The 19,194-nt window shown below is 44.8% G+C and overlaps 1 protein-coding gene across 1 annotated transcript in view; it reads right to left on the reverse strand.

Moving 5' to 3' along the window:
- The window catches only part of DNAH1 (dynein axonemal heavy chain 1), a 158,891-nt gene that overhangs the window by 111,889 nt on the left and 27,808 nt on the right, over positions 1 to 19,194 (reverse strand). The window contains exons 7-13 of the mRNA XM_027837286.1: positions 13,015 to 13,176; positions 12,056 to 12,308; positions 11,287 to 11,444; positions 9,107 to 9,318; positions 4,395 to 4,693; positions 1,925 to 2,075; positions 770 to 963 (exon numbers count right to left, since the gene is read on the reverse strand). Coding sequence (XP_027693087.1) covers positions 770 to 963; positions 1,925 to 2,075; positions 4,395 to 4,693; positions 9,107 to 9,318; positions 11,287 to 11,444; positions 12,056 to 12,308; positions 13,015 to 13,176 — 1,429 coding nt within the window. The remainder of the gene's footprint in view (positions 1 to 769; positions 964 to 1,924; positions 2,076 to 4,394; positions 4,694 to 9,106; positions 9,319 to 11,286; positions 11,445 to 12,055; positions 12,309 to 13,014; positions 13,177 to 19,194) is intronic.

The raw sequence follows: 19,194 nt of genomic DNA on the forward strand, positions 1-19,194 counted from the left end.
TATAGAACTAAAGAAACGCTTCCAGGATGCTGAATAATCTTTTGTTGAGGACTTGAGGAAAGACATGGACAAGAATTACCTAAGATGGAGCTGCTTGGTTTTCCTGACTTCCTTCAAGTCCCCGCTAGAATTTCATCTTCTCCAGGAGGCCTTTCTTGATCCTTCCTAATTCTAGTACCTTCCCTCTCTTAATCATTTCCTATTTAACCTGTACACAGTTTGTATGTACTTGTTTGCTTACTGTCTCCTCCATTAGATTGTAAGCTCCCTGAGGGCAAGGAACTATGTTTTGCCTCTTTTTGTATCCCCAGCACTTAGCACAGTGCCTGACACATAATAGGTACTTAATAAATGTTTATTGACTAACTGACCACTAAGTGGGAACGTCCACACTAAAGTTCGATCTACAAAAGTACAGATGGTGTAGGCATTATATGGCAGAACCAAACCTCAAATGGAGGCAGAGGAGGCTGTGCCCTTCCCAAAAACTGGGAGGAATTTTTCTCACTTTACATAATTTCACAGGCAATGCAAAGGTATTAGCACCACGGAAAGATTGAGCTGGCCCTGCACAACAGTGCTGAGGCGCACCATGATAATCATGAGCCTTCTTAGATAACATATGGATGTGCACATTCGAGTTTAGAATCTCCCAGTGGCACGTGCTGACCCCCAGAGCTCCCTGAGCTCTCCACAACATGCCCATGCTACTGCAAGAGACGCAAAGGACCTGGTGGCCGGCACTCCCAGACACCAAATTGCTATGTACCTGAGGAAGGTCCGAATATCTTTGTTGTTCAGATCCAGATGCTTCCTGAACTCCTTGGCGTAGGCAGACAGAGGTATCATTGCCTTCTCTATGGCATTGGAGAGAGACTTACGCAGGTCCTCCACTAGCGGCTCGTGCAACCCCACAGACTCCAGCAAAGGGATACCGCTGACAAAAATATCTTCCATCACAAACTGTGAGAGAGAGAGAGAGAGAAAGAGAGAGAGAGAGAGAGAGAGAGAGAGAGAGAGAGAGAGAGAGAGAGAGAGGCAGTGAGAAGTTAGCATCCCAGATAGAAGGGGAGAAGGACATTCCTGCAAATGAGGGAGGACAAACCCTGGCTCCCAAAAAGCCACACCAGGATCAACAAAGAAAACACCTTTTTGAAAAGCATATAGTCCCTCTCTCTCCCAGACACATAACAGGCTCGCTCCGCCCTCTCAGGTGATCCCTGATAGGGAGAGAATTCTTCCAGGGCTAAAACTGCCTCAGAAGGAGAAACAGGAACCTGGAAGGGCTTTACAACTGGCTCTCTCTCCAATACACTTCCTGATTCAGGGCCATGAATATGAAAAGAAAGAAGAGCCATTCAGAATCATGATGGATGGGGCTGTACCCAAATGACAACCTCACCGGTAATGAGTCCAACCAGTTGACCCTAATGGACACTCGGTCACTGCGTCCTTCAGCAGCCCTTCCAAACTCTCTTTTCTTCAGCTCCCAAGGTCAGCTTCAGCCCCCTTTCTCTCAGCAGATGTCCTCACCCCCACTTTACAGAGAAAACCAAGACCGTCCACTGGGAACCCCATCGACAGCCATACTCCATCCACACACACCTCAAAACTCTTCAGCTTCTTCATCATCCTTTTCTCTAGTCTTTCTCCTTGCCAGGAAGGATTCTGTTTGTGATCTCTATCCTAAGTCCTCCGGGAATTCAAGCAGTCAATCATTCCCACTCTAACCTCCAATCTTTTCCCACATACTGACTTCTTCCCCACCATCTTTAGTTAATCCTGTGGCTTAATAGAAGGTTAACAATGCCATTCTTTGCCATCCTTCAGAGTTAACAGCTGACCCCTGGAACACATACACATACCAACACACACATGCAAATTGCATTTCCTCTGGCTACGTGCCAGCTACCCACAGCTGTACCTTCTCCAGTTGAGGTACGGAATGAGTTGCCAGAATGCCCTTGTCAAAAAGATTCAGCAAAGATGTCATAAAATTCTCTAAGGGGGTGCTGTAATGAGACCCATTGTTGTCCAGAACCAGGTCCACTATGAAAAGAGGATTCTTTCGGGGCCTAGAGAGAAAATAACAAAAACAACAGACAGGTATTTAGTGCTTTAAAGATGGTAAAACATTTTACATATATATGTATCTAAATATAATATATATGTATCTAGATTATGTATGGGTATAATGATATATATGGTATAATTTATCATTTGTAAATTAAAATATGTTGTTAATACTGAATGCTAAATATTGTTATATATATGTTAATAATGCTTTATACATGTGTAATACATTTAATCTCATTTGATGCTTACAAACACCCTGGGAAATAGGCACTAATATGATCCGATTTTATAGAAGAGGAAACTGAGGCAGATAGAGGTTAAGTGACCTCCCAGAGTCACATGGTTAGTAAATATCTGAGGCTAGATTTGAACTCCCAAATCCAGGCCCAACACTCTATCCATCCCACCACTTAGCTGCCTCTAAAATAAAGGTGTTATTTGCAGGTCAGGCTGGGAAAAGGGAAGAGAAGCTGGAAAGCAAAAGGCAGGGGGCCTATGTATTATGCCAGGTCTGAGACAACTTGCACCACAAGAAAGTGATTTTGAGTGACCGCCTGAAAATGTCCCAGGGATCTGGAAGAATGGCAGGATGTGCAGCAAGTTCTTCAGATTGCCAAGACTGGGGAAGAATCTTGAGCTCTTCTCTCTCTCGCTCCATGTCTCACATCTCCGATTGTCAACTGGACATTTTGAACCGAATGTTTCAGTTCTCTTAAACTCAACACATCTAAAACTAGACTATTTTTCCCTAAAACCTTGCCCCACCATTCCAAACTTCTCTATGACTGTCAAAGGTACTACCATCCTCCTAGTCATCCAGACTCCCCATTCTCTACGTAGTCCTTTCTGTCTCACCCCCATATCCAATCTGTTGCCAGGTCACGTTGTCTTTTTTTGTTTATTTTTTAACCTTCCTAACATCTCTTGCATGTGGCCCCTTCCTTCCTCTGACCCTGCGCTACTTTGGAGCAGGCCCTTATCACCTCAACAGTCAATAAACATTTGTTAGGCACCAGGCACTACGCTCACACTTTTCACCCAGACTTTTGCAACAGCCTGAGTGGTCTCAAGTCTCTCTGAAGTACAGTCCATCAAAAACAAACTCCTCTGTTTGACTTCTAAAGGCCTTCGTCACCTTGCCCCTTCCTATTTCTCCAGTCTTCTTACTCCCCTCCGTATCCTCTGCTATTCAGTGCCTCTGGCCTCCTTCCTTCCTATTCCTCGCCCACCACACTACATCAGCTGACTCTCCCCCAGGCCTGGAACGCTCTCCCTCCTTACCTACCTCCTAGCTTCCGTCAAGCCCCAGTGAAAACCCCACTTTCAGCAAGAAGCCTTTGCTAGTCCTCCTTAATCTTAGTGCCTCTCCCCCTGAGATTACCCCTGATTTATCCCGTGTCTACCTTGTTTGGATACAGTTCTTTTTCATGCAGTCCCCTCCATTGGGTCGTGAGTTCCTTTAGAAGGGGGGTTGTTTTTTGCCTTTCCTTGTATCCCAGGGCTTACAAAGCCTGGTACGCAGAAGGCTCTTAGTATCAATGCTAGGTAACTTGACTTGCTTTCTGAGCCTGCCTTGGGCACAGAAAACTAATTCAATGGGTGCTGGAAGCTCTGTCAAGTTGTTGCCCATGGGTACCGACAAAGAGTCTATATTTTGAATGCCTTTGGTTTGTGTGGGATCGACCTTGTTCCCCCAGACTACTTGGATGATACTTGGTTCCTCCTTTTCTAAAAGCATGAGTCTTCTCCTGTGATTCAGACACTAAGAATAACCAATGCTCTCAGAGCCTGAGCCCTTCATGGGGAAGTCGATGCCAGCTTTATTTCTCTGCTCCAAGCCACTAAAAGCAAGGCTGGTTACAAATTTCTCTGAGCAGACAGGTCTGTCTATGAGAGACAGGTTGTGGGCCTGTGGGCCTGTGTTCGTCACCCTACACATAGGAGAGTTGTACTAAGAAATTCTCCATTCCCTCATCAAATGATAAGATAGCTTCCTGTGAGGCAGCTAGGTAGCTCAGGGGATAGATCACTGGGCCTGGAGTCAGGAAGACCTGAGTTCAAATGTGACCTTAGACACTAGCTGTGTGACCCTGGGCAAGTCACTTAACTTCTGTTTACCTTAATCCCCTGAAAAAGGAAATGGCAAACCATTCCAGTACCTTTGCCAAGAAAACCCCACAGACAGTACTGGTGTACTATGGTCCACAGGGTCATGAAGAGTCATACTCAACTAAACAACAACAAAAAGCTTTCTTCTCATTCACCCAGCCCTGGGTTGGTGGCAGACAGATACAACGAGCTACTCTCCCTCTTCTCACTTGTACGGACTGTTGATGAGATCAGGACCCCAGACCATGTCTTCAGAACAGTTTAAGACGCTGCAGCAGGCATCCAGGATGAACTGGGTAAAGTTGACAAGAGAGTCCTGGACGAGGAATCTGATAGAGTCCTGCAGGGTGTACTTGATGAGTTCCATCAGTTTATGAAGCTTGGACATCTGGTACACTTCCCAGTTAGTCTCATAGAGGTTATACCAGCCTTTGCTCATATCCCTCAAGCTACTCCTGATTGCAACCTTCAGAGTGCTGACCCAGCTGTCCTTCAGGAACATCTGAACCTGGAGGAAAGAGGTGGAGAAAACAAGACGGAGTGAGAGCAACTCTGATACAAAATAAATCCACAAAAGTCATCAGTATTTCTATATAATAATAACAAAAACCAGAAGAAAACTATGGGGGGGGGGGGTGGGAACCCTGTTCAAAATAACTACAAAATTAATATCTGGTAATCAACCTACCAACACATACTCAAAACTTATAAAAATACAATTACAAAACACTCTTTACAGAAAAGGAAGATCTAAATAATCATAGAAATATTCATTGGTTATGTTTATGCTATAACAATATAATGAAAATGATGATGCTATAGACAATGGTGATTCTTCAATCAAAAAATGGGTTACTTTGTAGAACAAAACAAAATTACAAAAAAATTTGATGCAGTTTGGGGTTGCTGGGAACCCCAAAATGTCAGGGGGGGTGAGATTGGTACTTACATACAAAAAAACACAGTGAGAAGATCTGGATGGGATTAAGAAGAGGTAAATAGCCTAGAGTGGGCCAAGTGCAAGACATGGAAAGTATTGAGTATCTAGGTGGGCTGGGATGGGCCAGATGCCTCCAGCAAGACACCAGGGACAGGGTTGTGTGGGAAAATGCAAGGACTGGGTTGCTGAAATGTATGGGAAAATTCAGGGTCCAGGTCCCATCATCCCAACAAATTCACTTCAAAGAGCAAAACAAAACAAAACAAAACAAAAACAAATCCAGAATTTCTGCAGAATCATGGGGGGAAAAAACTAGGAAAGAATGAGGGATAGCATTTCCAGATCTCAACCTATATTAATTAGTAATCACTAGAACTACATAAACTACCAAAAAAGAGATCAATGGAACAGATAAATAAATATATAAGAATCAGAAACAATCTAACTCTTAATGGCCCAGAGTTCACTAAACTACTTGAGGATGGACTCCTCCTGGAGATGCCATTAATATTTCTAAAAATACTACTGGGGCCCACAAAGAAGAAAGAACTATGGAGTTTGAATGCAGATTAAAGCATACTATTTGCTATTTTTTTCTTCTGTTGTGTTTTGTTTCCTCTTTCTGGTGATTCCTCCTATTGGTTCTAATTCTTACTTACAACATCACTAATGTGAAAATATGTTTAATAGAAATGTATATGTATAGCCTATATTAGATTGTGTGCTATTTTGGGGAAGGAGGTGGGGAGGGAGAGAGAGAAAAATTCAAACTCAAAAGATGATGAAAGTGATTGTTGATAATTCAAAATAAATTAATTAAAAAAATATTACTGGGGGGAAAATGAACTTTTAAACAACAGAAGATTTTCAAGCATTGCTAATAAAAAGAAACTTTGACTTTTAGCCACAGGAGTCAAGAGAAATCAAGAAAAGTAAATAATTTGAGCAATTGGAAAGAGCTAAACAATGATGAAATACACTCTAATAGAGACAGAAAAAGTGTTCCCTCAGAATACAATGTTTTCAAAGACCACAGAGAATTAAATAAGACAAATACAACACCTGGATATGTTTTTCTTCCATTTTGTGGTTTTAAAAGAGGGAGGGGGGGCAGCTAGGTGGCACAATGGATAGAGCACCGGCCCTGAAGTCAGGAGGACCTGAGTTCAAATCCGGCCTCAGACCAAACACTTGACACTTACTAGCTGTGTGACCCTGGGCAAATCACTTAACCCCAATTGCCTAAAAAAAAAAACAAAAAAAGAGGGAGGGAAAGGAAGGAAAAAAGAATGTATTAGAGAAGAAAAGAGGGAGAAAGGAAAGGAAATTATGATTTCATATAAAGGGGCAAAAAAGTACCAGCAGGAAAGTCTACAAACATGGAGGAAAAAAGTAAGGGGAGCAGACATAATAATGTCCTTACTCTTATAAGAACTGTATAAATTAAAGTCAAACACAAACACACAAACACAATTTGGAAAAGAAATACATTAAACTTGGGGCAGCTAGGTGGCACAGTGGATAGAGCACTGGCCCTGAAGTCAGGAGGACCTGAGTTCAAATCCAGCCTCAGACCAAACACTTGACACTTACTAGCTGTGTGACCCTGGGCAAGTCACTTAACCCCAATTGCTTAAGGGAATAAAAAAGAAAGAAAGAAAGAAATACATCAAACTCAGTAGGGAAAAAGGATGGGGCCAAATAAAGGGGATATCGGGGTAGAAGAATAGTCAGAAGCAAAACAAATGTTATCTTCAGAAACTTGATCTAAACAGGGGAGTGAAAAATAAAGGGTAAGAAATAGAAGTGGGAGTGTGGGCTTAGTGAAAAGAGGAGGTATAGAGGAGTGCAAATAGATCACTTTAATTATCTATTACTAGGGTTGATCAGATCCTTCTTTTTCTCCAGTCCAGGCCATCTCCAGTCATCCTGATCAATATCTGGCCACTGGACCCAGAAAGTGAGGCTAGTGACTTTGCACAGCACTCCCTCACTCAAATCAAATTCAATTGCAAATCCTGTCATCATCTCCCTGATGTCATGGTCCTCCTTGAGAATGAAGGACAAACCACACAACTTAGTATATAGGAGGAAAAGAAGAAACCATAAAAGAGACCACAATGGAGAAAACTATACAGTTAACAATCCTAACAGTGAATGTGAATGAGATTAACTCACCCATAAAACAGAGGAAGGTAGCAGAATGGATTAGAAAGCAGAATTCAGCAATGTTTATAAGAAATATATTTGATGTTTTACTTGATTGCACATGTATAACCTATATCATATTGCTTTCCATCTCAGGGAGGGGAAGGATGGATAGAATTTGGAACTCAAAACTTAAAAAAAAATAATGTGTTAAAAATTGTTTTTACAACTAGGGAGAAAAAATAAAATATTTTAAATATATAAACTTAAAAATTCACGGGGTTAAATTGAGGAGCCAAGGTAGGATTTACCATGCTTCAGATAAAATTTTAAAAATCAAAGGAAGTAATCATGATCTCAGATATGGCAACAGTAAAAATAGGCATGGTTCAAAGGGATAAGCATAGAAACCACATGTACTTAAAGTCACTCAACAAGGATTTATTAAGCACTTACCACGTGTCAGGCTCTGTGCTAAGCTCTGAGGATACAAAGAAAGGCAAAAAAAAGTCTCTGCCCTCAAAGGGCTCACAGGCTAATGGAGGGAAACAACATGAAAAACAACCATGTACAAACAAAATATATATAGAATCAACTAGAGATGAACAATAGACAGAAGGCACTAGCATTAAGATGGGATGTTAGCTGGAATTTGAAAGAATCCAAGGAAACCAGGAGGTAGAGATGAAGACGGAGATAATTCCAGGCATAAGGAGCATCCAGTGAAAATGTCCAGAGTCCAGAGATGGAATGTCTTGTTTGAGGAACAGCAAGGAGGCCAATGTCACTGGATCACAGAGTATATGCGTTGAAGTCAGACTTGGGAGAGCGGTTCGAGTGTGAAAGAACTCACTTGAACATTCTTGGTAGCCAATGGGAGCTTCATTACATGTAGCACACAGGCCTTGTTAGCAAGATGCTAATTAAAAAGGCGCTGATATTTGGGGAACCAGGCTTATATAGAGGTTTCAGAATGATGACATAGTTTTAGAGTTTTTTTATGGGTATTAAAGATTAAGGACAGGACAGGAAAGGATTTTATGACAGAGAGGGAGGGAGACAAAAGGAACTCTTTATGGTTTAAAGATGTAAGGACAGGGCAGGGAGATACAGGTTAAAGGTTAATAATAAGGGCAGGGGGAACACAGGATAAGGGAGACAAAAGCAATTCTTGTGGTACAGGTTAAGGAGAAGTTTTGTGGAATTTCAAGGTAAAGGGGAAAGAACTTTAGAACACCCTCAAGTTACTGGATAAGCTACAGAATAAGCCCCAAACCCCTCAGGAGAGGCTTCAACAAAGTAGTGGAAAAGCAACCCTTAATATTCTTCTTAACCCTTAGGGCACCGTATGCTATATCCACTTCACATGGGAGGTTTAAGGCATAAGACTAGAAAGGTAGCGGAGGGCCAAGTTGTGAAGGGCTTTGAATGCCAAACAGAGCATTTTATATTTGATCCTGAAGGAGGTGATAGGAAGCCACTGGAGTTTACTGACTGGGAGATGGGGAAGGAGGGGTGACTTTAGGATGATTAATTTTAGAGCTGAGTGGAAGATGGTCTGGAGTAGGGAGGGACTTCAGGCAGAGAGATCAACCAGAAACCCATTGCAATAGTCCAGATGTATGGTGATGAGGGCAGTGTCGGAAGAGAGAAGAGGGCACACATATAAGAGATATCACAAAGATAAAATTGATAGGATTTGGCAACAGACTGAATGAGTAAGGAGTCATGGATGACAAGTACATTGTGAACCTGGGTGACACAGGTGTGTCACAGGTATGAGGAATGAATTACTGCCAGTCCTCATTCACTTCCTTAGACTGCCTGGCTCACCTGGGAAAACATCTGGGACTGGATCTGTTCAAATTCCTCCAAACGTCCAAACTTGGACAGGGTGTAGTGGAACAAGGTCATAGCAGTCACCTTGTTACACTCAGCCCGTACTTTGCCGAGGGCCAGGATGACCTCTGTCCGGGTGAGCAGGGACACGAAAGTGAAGGCCTCCTTCTGTTCCAGGAAGGGATACTCAGGCATAGCAATGAGCCCTGGGGAGAAGAGAGAGGACGAATCCTTAGGGAAGTACCTAGGGAGTATCAGTCTCAGAGGTGGCACTTTGGGATCACAGAAGCAAACTTCTCTTAGCTATGGAAGGATGGGAGGTCAAAGACAAATAGGGAAAACTGGATCTTCCCTGAAATGAATAAGAATTAGAACTGAGAATAGCCTCAGGCAAACAGCAGACTCTCCACAGATTACTGAACACTGAGTGCCAGAGTTCAATTCAATTCAATAAACATTTATTTCGCAATTCTTGTGTGCAAGGCCTTAAAGTGATCCACTCCTTAAATGAGCGAGCCTCCCTCCAGGTCCAGGACCAGAGCAGGGCCTATGCGGTTCTCACCCTTGCTCAGGAACCAATCTGAGCCCTTGGGACCATCACTACAATCCAGTCTGCGGGGAGGGCCTGTGTAGCAGCTTTTGACCGGACAGGAGAGGGTAGGGGTGAAGATTTTGCACCTCTGGATGTGAGGCACAAACAGGTTTTTCCACCCTTGGTTATACTAGTCCTTATGGGTTTCTGCTGCCTGCTTCCCATCCACATCCTTCCTATATAGCTGGCTTTTCAGAACTGACCTCCTGCTAAATCTTCCGGTAACAACAAATGATTAAAATGCTTGATGGGAAAAGGGATAAATGAGAATAAGGCCATTTGTGTTTCAGCACTTCCTAGTTCTGTGACTATGGGCAAAGTGCTTCAGCTCTCCAGGTCTCAACTCCCTCTTCTATAAAATGGGCATAATTATACTCGTCCTTCCTCTCTCCACACTAAGGGCAAAGTACTCTAATAATACAAGTTAGCCTCTCTTCAGGAACTCCTAAAGCTTCAAAGAGCATGATGGGTGGTGGTTTCTAGGAGCTATTAACAAAAAGAAAATCCTTCTAGGGCATACTTCGGACCCAGCATGTGCTTGTCAAATGTGTGTTGTGTGCAAATGGAGCCATTATGGAGGGTGGGGTGGGGTGGGTTGGGTTGGCAGCACGTCCAGTGTGAGAAATCTGAGGATTTGTTGTGCTTCGTCATACATGTTGGTAACAAGGATTTGTTTTCTTGATCTCTCAATGGGGGAGAGGGAGAGGTGCAAGGGAGAAATGGTGAATTTAAAAAAACAATTAATTAAAAAAATGTATCAGACGTTGAAAGAACAATGCCGTAATCCTTCTTGGGCATGTCATATCTCTCCTTAAAGCAATCTCTGTTCTTTGGAGGCTTGTCTGAGCCAGGTTATTTAAGATGAATGAGTTACTGGCCCATGGAGGGAAAGCCATTCTTTGGGGGCCCCTAGGAGCCCTTTGAAAGACTGGGAAAGGAACACTCAGGGACCTTGGGGCCCACAGTTCAGTTCTGCTCCCAGGACCACCCCCAAATCCTGAAACACACTACAACCACACAGGTGGAAACCAGCATTCTGTCTCCCAAACCCTCTCTGACACAGAAGGAGCAAGGATAAATAGCTTCTAACCAAAGAGCAGGCAGCAGGGGTCTAGGGTCTGCCCTTTACTGCCACTTGCACAGTTTTATGACGTGGTTTCTCCACCTGCCAAGCAAGGCTAGAATGGGCTCTCAGCGACTCGAGTGGATGTTGGGGAGGAAGGCAGAAGGAGCACAGTTGATAATCCACACCATTGGACAACCCACAAATTACTTTTCTTTTTCTCTTGAATAAGTGCGATGATCCAGCACCCTAATTCTGCTCTACAGCCCTGTTTTTCCCGAGCCTGCAACACCTGGGTGACTGGAGAAGCAATGGAGGTGCCAGGGGAAGAGGAAGCTGCTATGAGAATTACACCATTAGAAATGACCACCAAGTAAACAAAGATGGAAATGCGACTGTGGAGGCCAACTAGCTTCCCAAGACCCCCGGAGGAACCTGGGCAATGAGGGTGAGACCCAAGGGATGCGATCAACGCGCAGGCCTGCTGGCATCTGAGCCTCCGCTAAGTCCCATCCATACCTTGCTTGGGCACTTTCTCCTCCACTCTATCTGGTAAAGTAACATAGAAAAACGTTTCTGGTTTGGAGGCCACAATCCGGTCAAAATTGATCTTGTTCATGGTCCGCTCATAGTCCAGGTTTGCCTCCTTGGCCAAAGCGGCCAGCTGTTCCGTGACTCTGTGTGACACAAGAGAAAAGGCGGTAAGAAGAGGGGAGGCGCTCTGTCCCCTGCCTGGCCTCGCCTGAAACTGCCTTGGGAGCTCTTCTAGGGCCAGGAGTGAGCTGGACAGGAAGTGAGCAGGCTGTACAACAGGGCAAGGGCAAAGCTGGTTACTGCTTCTGCCTTTCCCTTTGGAAGCCAAGGCCGTGAGCCTCCGAGCCTCAGCATCTCATGTGAGGACGCACATTTGGTGGATTCAGCCTGCCTTTCCCTTTTAGGGAGCTCCTCTTTGGCTACAGTATAGTTCTGAGTTCCAGATTTGGTTCTGTGTTCCTCCAAACAAGACAAGCCAGGCCCAGCCTGCCAGCCCTCCCCATCTTTGTGAAGCTGTACCCAGCCAAATCCATAACATCAGGCTGGAAGTCTATGCCACTGCAGAATGTGTTAAATGCAGGCCTCACTGCCCCGGGAGGGTCCCTTTCCCGGGAAGGATTGCCCTGACCATACACTGCTGTCTTTCAAGGCACCCTATCCCTGACAATGCTCCTGGCCCTGGGATGGTAGGTCTCAGGATGTTTCCAGAACCCAACCCACCCCCTGCTCCAGGAAGAGGGAAGAAGATATTTACAAGCTCCCTTTGCACATCCTGGGGGTACTCATGGTCCGCTGCTTGATCATGTTGAGGCTCTGCTCGCTGATGATCCTCAGCCCCTCAGTGGGCATACAGTCCACATACAGGTTGTACAGCAGGAGCGCCTCTGTCTTCTTTCGGAGGAGGCTGGCTGAGACCACACGCTTTGCAAACACACGCGGGTCCTCTGCACAGAAGAGCAACTGGATCCGGGGTACCCAATACTGACAAGACAGAAGGGGAGCTCTGCCTGCGGGAAGACACACAGTGGGAGGGACATGTGACCAGGCCCTTGGGGAGTCGTGAGAATTCCAGAAGAATTTTTTTTATGTCCTTGGCCCTGAGACCACCAGGTTGAATATTCAATGACCACCTGTTGTTGCTCAGAAAAGCAGCGTCATATAGTGAGATTATTGGACCTCTGGCCCCTGTTTGGAGACCTGGGTTCTAGCTTCAGCCCTACCATTAACCAGCTGTGTGACTTTGAGCAAGCCATTTCCCATAACCCAGGCTCTGTCTCACCTTCTGTAACATAGGCATTGTTCCTGACTCCCTCACAGGGCTATTTTGAGAACCATAATTTAATGTACGTGAAAGTACTTTAAAAACTGTTAAATCACATACAGGTGTGAGGGCTTATGAGTGATCAATGACGGACCTGACCTAGACTTGTCTTAGGGTAGGGATGCAAGGAAGAATCAAAGGGAGCCCACAAAAGTAGGGAGTACCTAAGTCCTTCCTGCTCCCAAGGGCCACAAAATAACCTTTTGGAGGGTCAAGATTCAAATGCTGCCCTCCACCTACAGCCATGCACCTGGTGCCCCAGAAATCCTTGGCCTAAAAGCTGGAGGAACACTAGGGAGTTCTAAGGAAAAGCTATCTTCTTCTTGAGCCCAGGAAAAGAGGTAGAGCTACCTGGAAGAAGATCAGCCCTGTAGAAAGCCATAAATATGTACCTTCTGGAGTCATGCCTCCATTCAGGATGAGGTTCCCCAGGTCATCCCGAATCAGGCCCCTCTCATCTGTCTTATGCACCAAATATAACTTCTTCTTGCTGTCATAATCCAGAACCCCAACGTGACTCCAGGCGTAAGTCAGACGATGGCTCTTGGGATCCTCTAGAAAGAGAAAGACCCCTCCCAAGGTTGGGCTCAGGGCAGAGAAATCTCTGTTCCTGGGTGGCATCCTCTCTGGGGGACAGCCTTGAGGATGGCTGGGGAATAAGGTGGAATGGGAGCCTTCTGTTCAAAGTTGTCAGGAAGGATGAAGGAGGAGAGGCATAGGAAGGGAAATAACATCGGGTTCTCCTTCTCTCACCTTTCCCCACTAGTGGGACAGTTATGGAAGTGGATAACAAGATACAGGATCCTCTTGTTTCCATTTTACTTTCTAATATGTACTCTGAGAAGTGGAAGAAAACACATTGCATGTTAACTCATCTAGAGCAAAGTAAATGGGAATGGCCCCAATTGGACCATAGAGAACCCACAACACAGAAATCCTGTCTACTGAGGAACATATAACTCCTCTTCTATGGAGTCCGACATCAGAAAGGAACCTCAAGTAATCTCTATAGACTATAAACGCCCCCAGGAGAACGTAAGCATCTTGAGGGCAGGGACTATGTCATTTTTGTCTCTGTATCCCCAACCTCTCGTCGAGTGTTTCATGCATAAAGGCACTTAAGAAATGGTTCTTTCAATCAATGAATGTTCAGGTTAACGGACAAGTCACCTAAAAGGGAAGAAAGCCATCTGCTCTCTTTGAGTATAAATACCTGAACTTGAGGCTGTTTCTAAGTCACATCAAGCCTTACTCTCCCGGGTTGTTTGTCCTTGTCTACACTATGTGGGGAACACATTTTCCTATTGGTCACTACAGGCCAAGCAGAGACTAAGCAAAACTTCATAGCTTGATCAGGAGACACAGAAATGAAGCCTAGATTTTCACTTAGCAGGTACGATAAGAAATAGGAGATTTGTCAGTGTTCAGTTTTAAAGGCAGATTTGCCTCTGCCCCAGCTTTGATGGTCTCTTTTTCACAGAGAACAGTACACGCTGTCCTCTAGAGTCGTGAAGACGAATCACACGAAGCATCATCTAAGGAACTGTGAGCTGAGCCTTGCCACTCTCTGGCTTCCAACACATGGCTGGCTCCTTGTTTCTCCCCACGCAGAAGGATGAAGATGGCTAGCCTCTGTCCTCAGACCACAAAGGCCATACTTCTTTGCACCTACCCGCTCATCTGTGTTGTGCCTTGGGTCTCCTCGTCTGAAATCAGCTCCCAGACATGCCCTTTGGCCAGAGCCAGCCTGTCTCCTTGGAATCAGCTTCCTGTTGTTCCCCTCAAGCTAGAGAGCACTCACTCACGCACTCCCCTCCTCCTAGAGAAGCCAATGTCCCAGCCACTGCCCTCTGCCTACTGCTGTTCCTGCAGCTCCAACACACACACACCAGCTGCATGAGGCTCCCGGTCCCTGCCTGTCCTGGCATCAGCTCCAGCTGAAGCCCTAAGCCCGGCACATCAGGTTCCAGACATGACAGAATCTTGTAACTCACTGAGGTAAGCCAGGCGAGGATTAGAGCCTGGGATGTCATGAAAAGAGAGAGACAGAGAAGATAAAGTATAACACATAAAGCTCTGGGTTCAAGTCCCAGCTCCTGCTGTTAGTTTATTGTCTGGACTTGGATAAGTTTCTTTCCCTTTCTAGGTCAGTTTTCTCATTTGTAACTGAGGCAGCAGGAAGCACAATCTCTCTCCCACCTGCCTCTAGGTTAGAATCACAAACTAGTAGAGCTCAAAGGAACCTAGACGCCACTTCTTCCAACTGCCTCATTTTTCTTTTCTAAGTTTCAATGGTGCCTTATCTTTGACACTGATCATTTACCAATACGCCCCCAAACACTGAACCCTCCATTATAATAAAGAAAAATTGTTAAGCAAAGCTGGCAGACTAAAGGACCTTTACTGAGAGCATACGCAACAATCCATTTCCATAGTTTCTATCAAGAGACAGAAGGTGAGGGACAGCCAGGTGGCACAGAGGATAAAGCTCTGGCCTTGGAGTCAGGAGGACCTGAGTTCAAATCGGGCCTCAGGCACGTAACACTTACTAGCTATGTGACCCTAGGCAAGTCATTTAACCCCAATTACCTCACCAAAAAGCAAAATAAATAAACAAAATGAATCTTAATTTTAAAAAAAAGAGAGAGAGAGAGAAGGCGAATGTGTTTTATCATCTGTTCTCTGGTATACAACAGGGTGAGCTTAAGTGTACAGGCCTACAAATCAGCCCTAGTCCCTTTCTGACTGTGCCCCGGAGAAAGAATGACCAGTCAGTCACTCCGCACAATTCTTTCCACACAGCCAACCTCTTCCTCAGCCATTTGGGTACCAGTCTGGCTTCTGGTGAGCCAAGAGCTTCTAGGAGAAAGGCTGCCTGTGGGGTCTGTTGCTGCTTCTGTAGCATCTAAGATGCTATCGGCTGGGACAGAGACCAGTCAGAGCGGAAGATACCAGTGGAGATTCCAGCGGGTACAGACGCCTTCCAGCTATGACAGTGCAAGGAAGGGAGGTAAGCAGTGGGACGGGATCAGGCTTCTCTCCCAGAGGCTCTTTTGTCTTCTGGTTTGAACTCAGAGGTTCTGGTCATGCAGTTCATTCCCCTAATCTTATTTCCCACACCACAGGATCAATAAGGGTTGTCAGGAGGATGCGTAAGTGGCAAATGCTCAAGTCAGAGTGACCCAAAAAGAAAAGACCTGCCACGCCTGAGCCACAGTATTTATTAACGGCCTCATCTGGAGACTGGTACTGAAAGGAGCAATGCCACCTGAAGATGTGGGTGAGGACAGAAGGTGTAAGTGGGCAAATGTCTGCAAAGACCCAAGGACTTGTCAGCCCCTTACCTGGGTATCATGGAAGCAAAAATACAGCTAAGTTGTGAATAAAAGAACAGAAAACTCTGAGGACTGGCTGTGGTGGGGAGGGTCCCATTCAGGACCATCCAATGTCCACTAACCCCAAAACCTCTTGAGAAGCAGAGGGAGGCACCGCCCCTGGCTGCACAGAGGCCGCCGTGGTTAACGCAGAAGCACGACCAGCAGAGGAAGCCAGAGCATCCCAGCTTCTTTCAGGCGGTTCCCAAGCCTGAAGAGCTACCCTATGTGCTCTGTCACAGATCCAGGGAGAATCGTCACTCAGAACAGTTTGCTTCCTCATCAGAAGATAAGAAGTTGATTTCTGAACAACCTCAGATCGCAAACCCCTTCTGAGATCCCTACAGTCCTTGGAAGTTCATCAGGGACTAGATTTCCCCTACGAGATGAGAAAGCTTGGTTTTTTCTTTCATTTCTTTTATCTATTTCTTGCCAATGTTAGTTGTAATTTTTTCCTTTCCTAATTATTTTGAATTGGGGTAAGCCCTTACAAGCACCCAGGCAGGGCCACCACCAGAAAGTGACCAGAGGAAAACAAACGGGTGGTGAGGAGCCTTGAGCCCAGGTTTTCTGAGGACAGGTTGAAGAAAATGGACATATTCAGCCTGGAGAAGACGTGATTCAGAAGGAACGAGAGAGTTGCCTTAAAAGCATTTGGAGGGCTGTCATGTGAAGGAGCTCCTTGAGAACAAGGGCCTTCTTTTGCCTTTCTTTGCATCCCCAGGGCTTAGCACACTGCCTGCCACATAGCAGGCATTTAACAAATGTAGACTGAGTGACTGACTGACTGACTGATGAGACTCGTTCCATTTGACCCTGGAGAGTGGAACAAGAGGCCACAGGTGGAAGTATCACAGAGGCCAGTTTAGGGTGGACGTCAGGAAAAGCTTCCTAAGAAACAGAGCCATCCAAAATTGATACAGGGGGCTCCTCCCCCCACCCCCAGCTTTGCCTGGCTTCCAAGCCAACTTTGCAGGCTTCTAAAAAGAGGCTGGATGACACTTTGTCAGGTATGTTATAGTGGGGCTTCCTTTTGCTCATGGGTTGGAATAGATAGCCACTAAGGTCCCTTCCAACTTTCAGATTCTGTGATTCTATAATTTTGTAAAGTGTCCTTTGCTCATTCAGTTTCCATGATCATTTATTTGGGGGTGAATACAATTTCTGGAGTCACTGGCTGAGGGCGCTCTGGACCCATATAAAGGACTGCTAATTTGGGGAGTGTCTAAAGCCAAAATGGACCTTACTGAGACCGGGGGAAATAATCAAGTACAGGATGGTGCTTAAACTTCTCCAGGTCCCATTAAGAACTATCCAGAATTGGAGATATGGACCAATGTGCCCCAAAGCACCGAGTCTGATTTCCTGGAATAGTTAATGCTTCACTAGGAGAAGAAACCAAGTTTGGAGAGTTGATCAAGCTGCTGAGTCTCCCAAGTTGATAAGATTCTCGAGCAGGGGTTCTTATCCTTTTTGGTGTTACAGTATAGTACAGCATAGTATAGAGCTTAGTATAGATGGCCCTTTGGCCGTCTGGTGAAGCCTCTGGACCTTGCTAGAATAATGGTTTCTTAAAAATCATAACTGAAGGAAATGCTAAACTTCAGTTAGAAATTAGTGAAAATGAAGATGTAACTTTTTCCCATCCAAGTTCACAGATCTCCTAAGATTTCCCCATGGATCCCTAAGGAGTCTGTGGACCCCGACTAAGAACTTTTGGTCTAGGGGCACCAAAAGGGCACCTCCAGTGGAAGTAGACATGCACACTGCTGCCTTGCTGAGAGGATACACAAAACCCCAGTGATCAGTTCCGGTGACTGAGGCTGCCTCTAAGAGAAACGAGAATTGTAGGAGATGAACTCTTGCTGAAAGCATCACCGTTGTCCTGTGGTCTATAAAAGCAGTCTGTGAAAGAGTTCCACTCCCCTTGGCTAAAACACTTGCTTTCCAAGACCTTTTCCCAAATAGATGGTTCTGCCAGCTCAGCAACTTGGAAGTGTGGGAGTTGTGGGAATTGAGTGAACCCCATTGACTCCACCTTGTCGCTCAATTCTGGATCTAGCTCGGTTCTCTTTCTATTCAATTATGGATCTGCTCCAATTTCTGTCTTGTGAAAAACTTTTATTCAATTGTGGTAATTGTGAGAAAACTTTATTGCACTGTCTGACCCTAGTCCTGTGTAACTGAGAAGCTGGGCCGCCTCTACCTGTTGTTTGGAGACCCTTAACATTCTGCTGATCTGAAACCCAGTCAGACCCAAAGATTAATACGAGGAGTTTTTTCACAATTACATCTCTCAAACAACCCAGGTCTTATCTGACAACTGACCCCATACTGGTCAATCAGTTACTGTTTCCTTGTTCCTTAGATTGAATACAGACACTTGAGGGGGAACACCTCTTTTTCTTATTTCAGAGAATTATACCTGCTTGCTCTTCTCTTCCCAACTTGGAAAGTCCCCAATCTCTCCTCCAATTAGAAATTAGATTACCTAATCTTCTATCTTGGTTAGCACCCTGTTAATTGCTTTCTTTTAATCCATAAAAATCTGTCTCTCTTTGCATTAGGGGTCCAGCGCCTAGTGGAGAGGGCCTACTCCTGATTTGTTGTACAACTGCATATCCTGACAATAAATTGTTATGCTCAGAAACTCGAATTTCTGTTTTCTCAGTCATTTCAATTCATCCACACCTCTCAGAAGAACACATTCCTGATGACCAAAGCTGGCTCAAAGTTACTCCAAAGAACATTTGTGAGCCCAAGCTCTTTGAAAAGGAGCTGGTACACAAAGTACGTGTCCCTGAAGGTGGTTTCGGAACCAAATCTTTCAGCTTTAACATCCAGGATCAGAGAACAAGGAACAATTAAGTTAAATCATTTGAGTAATTATTTTCAAGGTTTAAGATACACAGTCTGGGGGGGGTCTACCTAGTTTCAACAACTTGATACTAGTATAAAATTTAAGAAGGAAACAAAATAAAATCTCAGCCAAAAAATGAAAATAAATAAAAATAAAATGCACACCCCAACTAAACTGACACAACCATCCCTTCACTATCCTACTAATGCACTTACTCCTTTGCCAGCAGATAAGGGGTATGACATAGCCTTCCAGTTAGCTCATGTAGGAAGTGCTGAATTGTGCCCACATGTCCTATGGTCTATGCAAATGTTGCTGGTCTTGGACTAGAAGACCTT

The sequence above is a fragment of the Vombatus ursinus genome, unplaced genomic scaffold (genome assembly GCF_900497805.2).
Source record: "Vombatus ursinus unplaced genomic scaffold, bare-nosed wombat genome assembly UNPS02014820.1, whole genome shotgun sequence".
NCBI classification, from domain to species: domain Eukaryota; kingdom Metazoa; phylum Chordata; class Mammalia; order Diprotodontia; family Vombatidae; genus Vombatus; species Vombatus ursinus.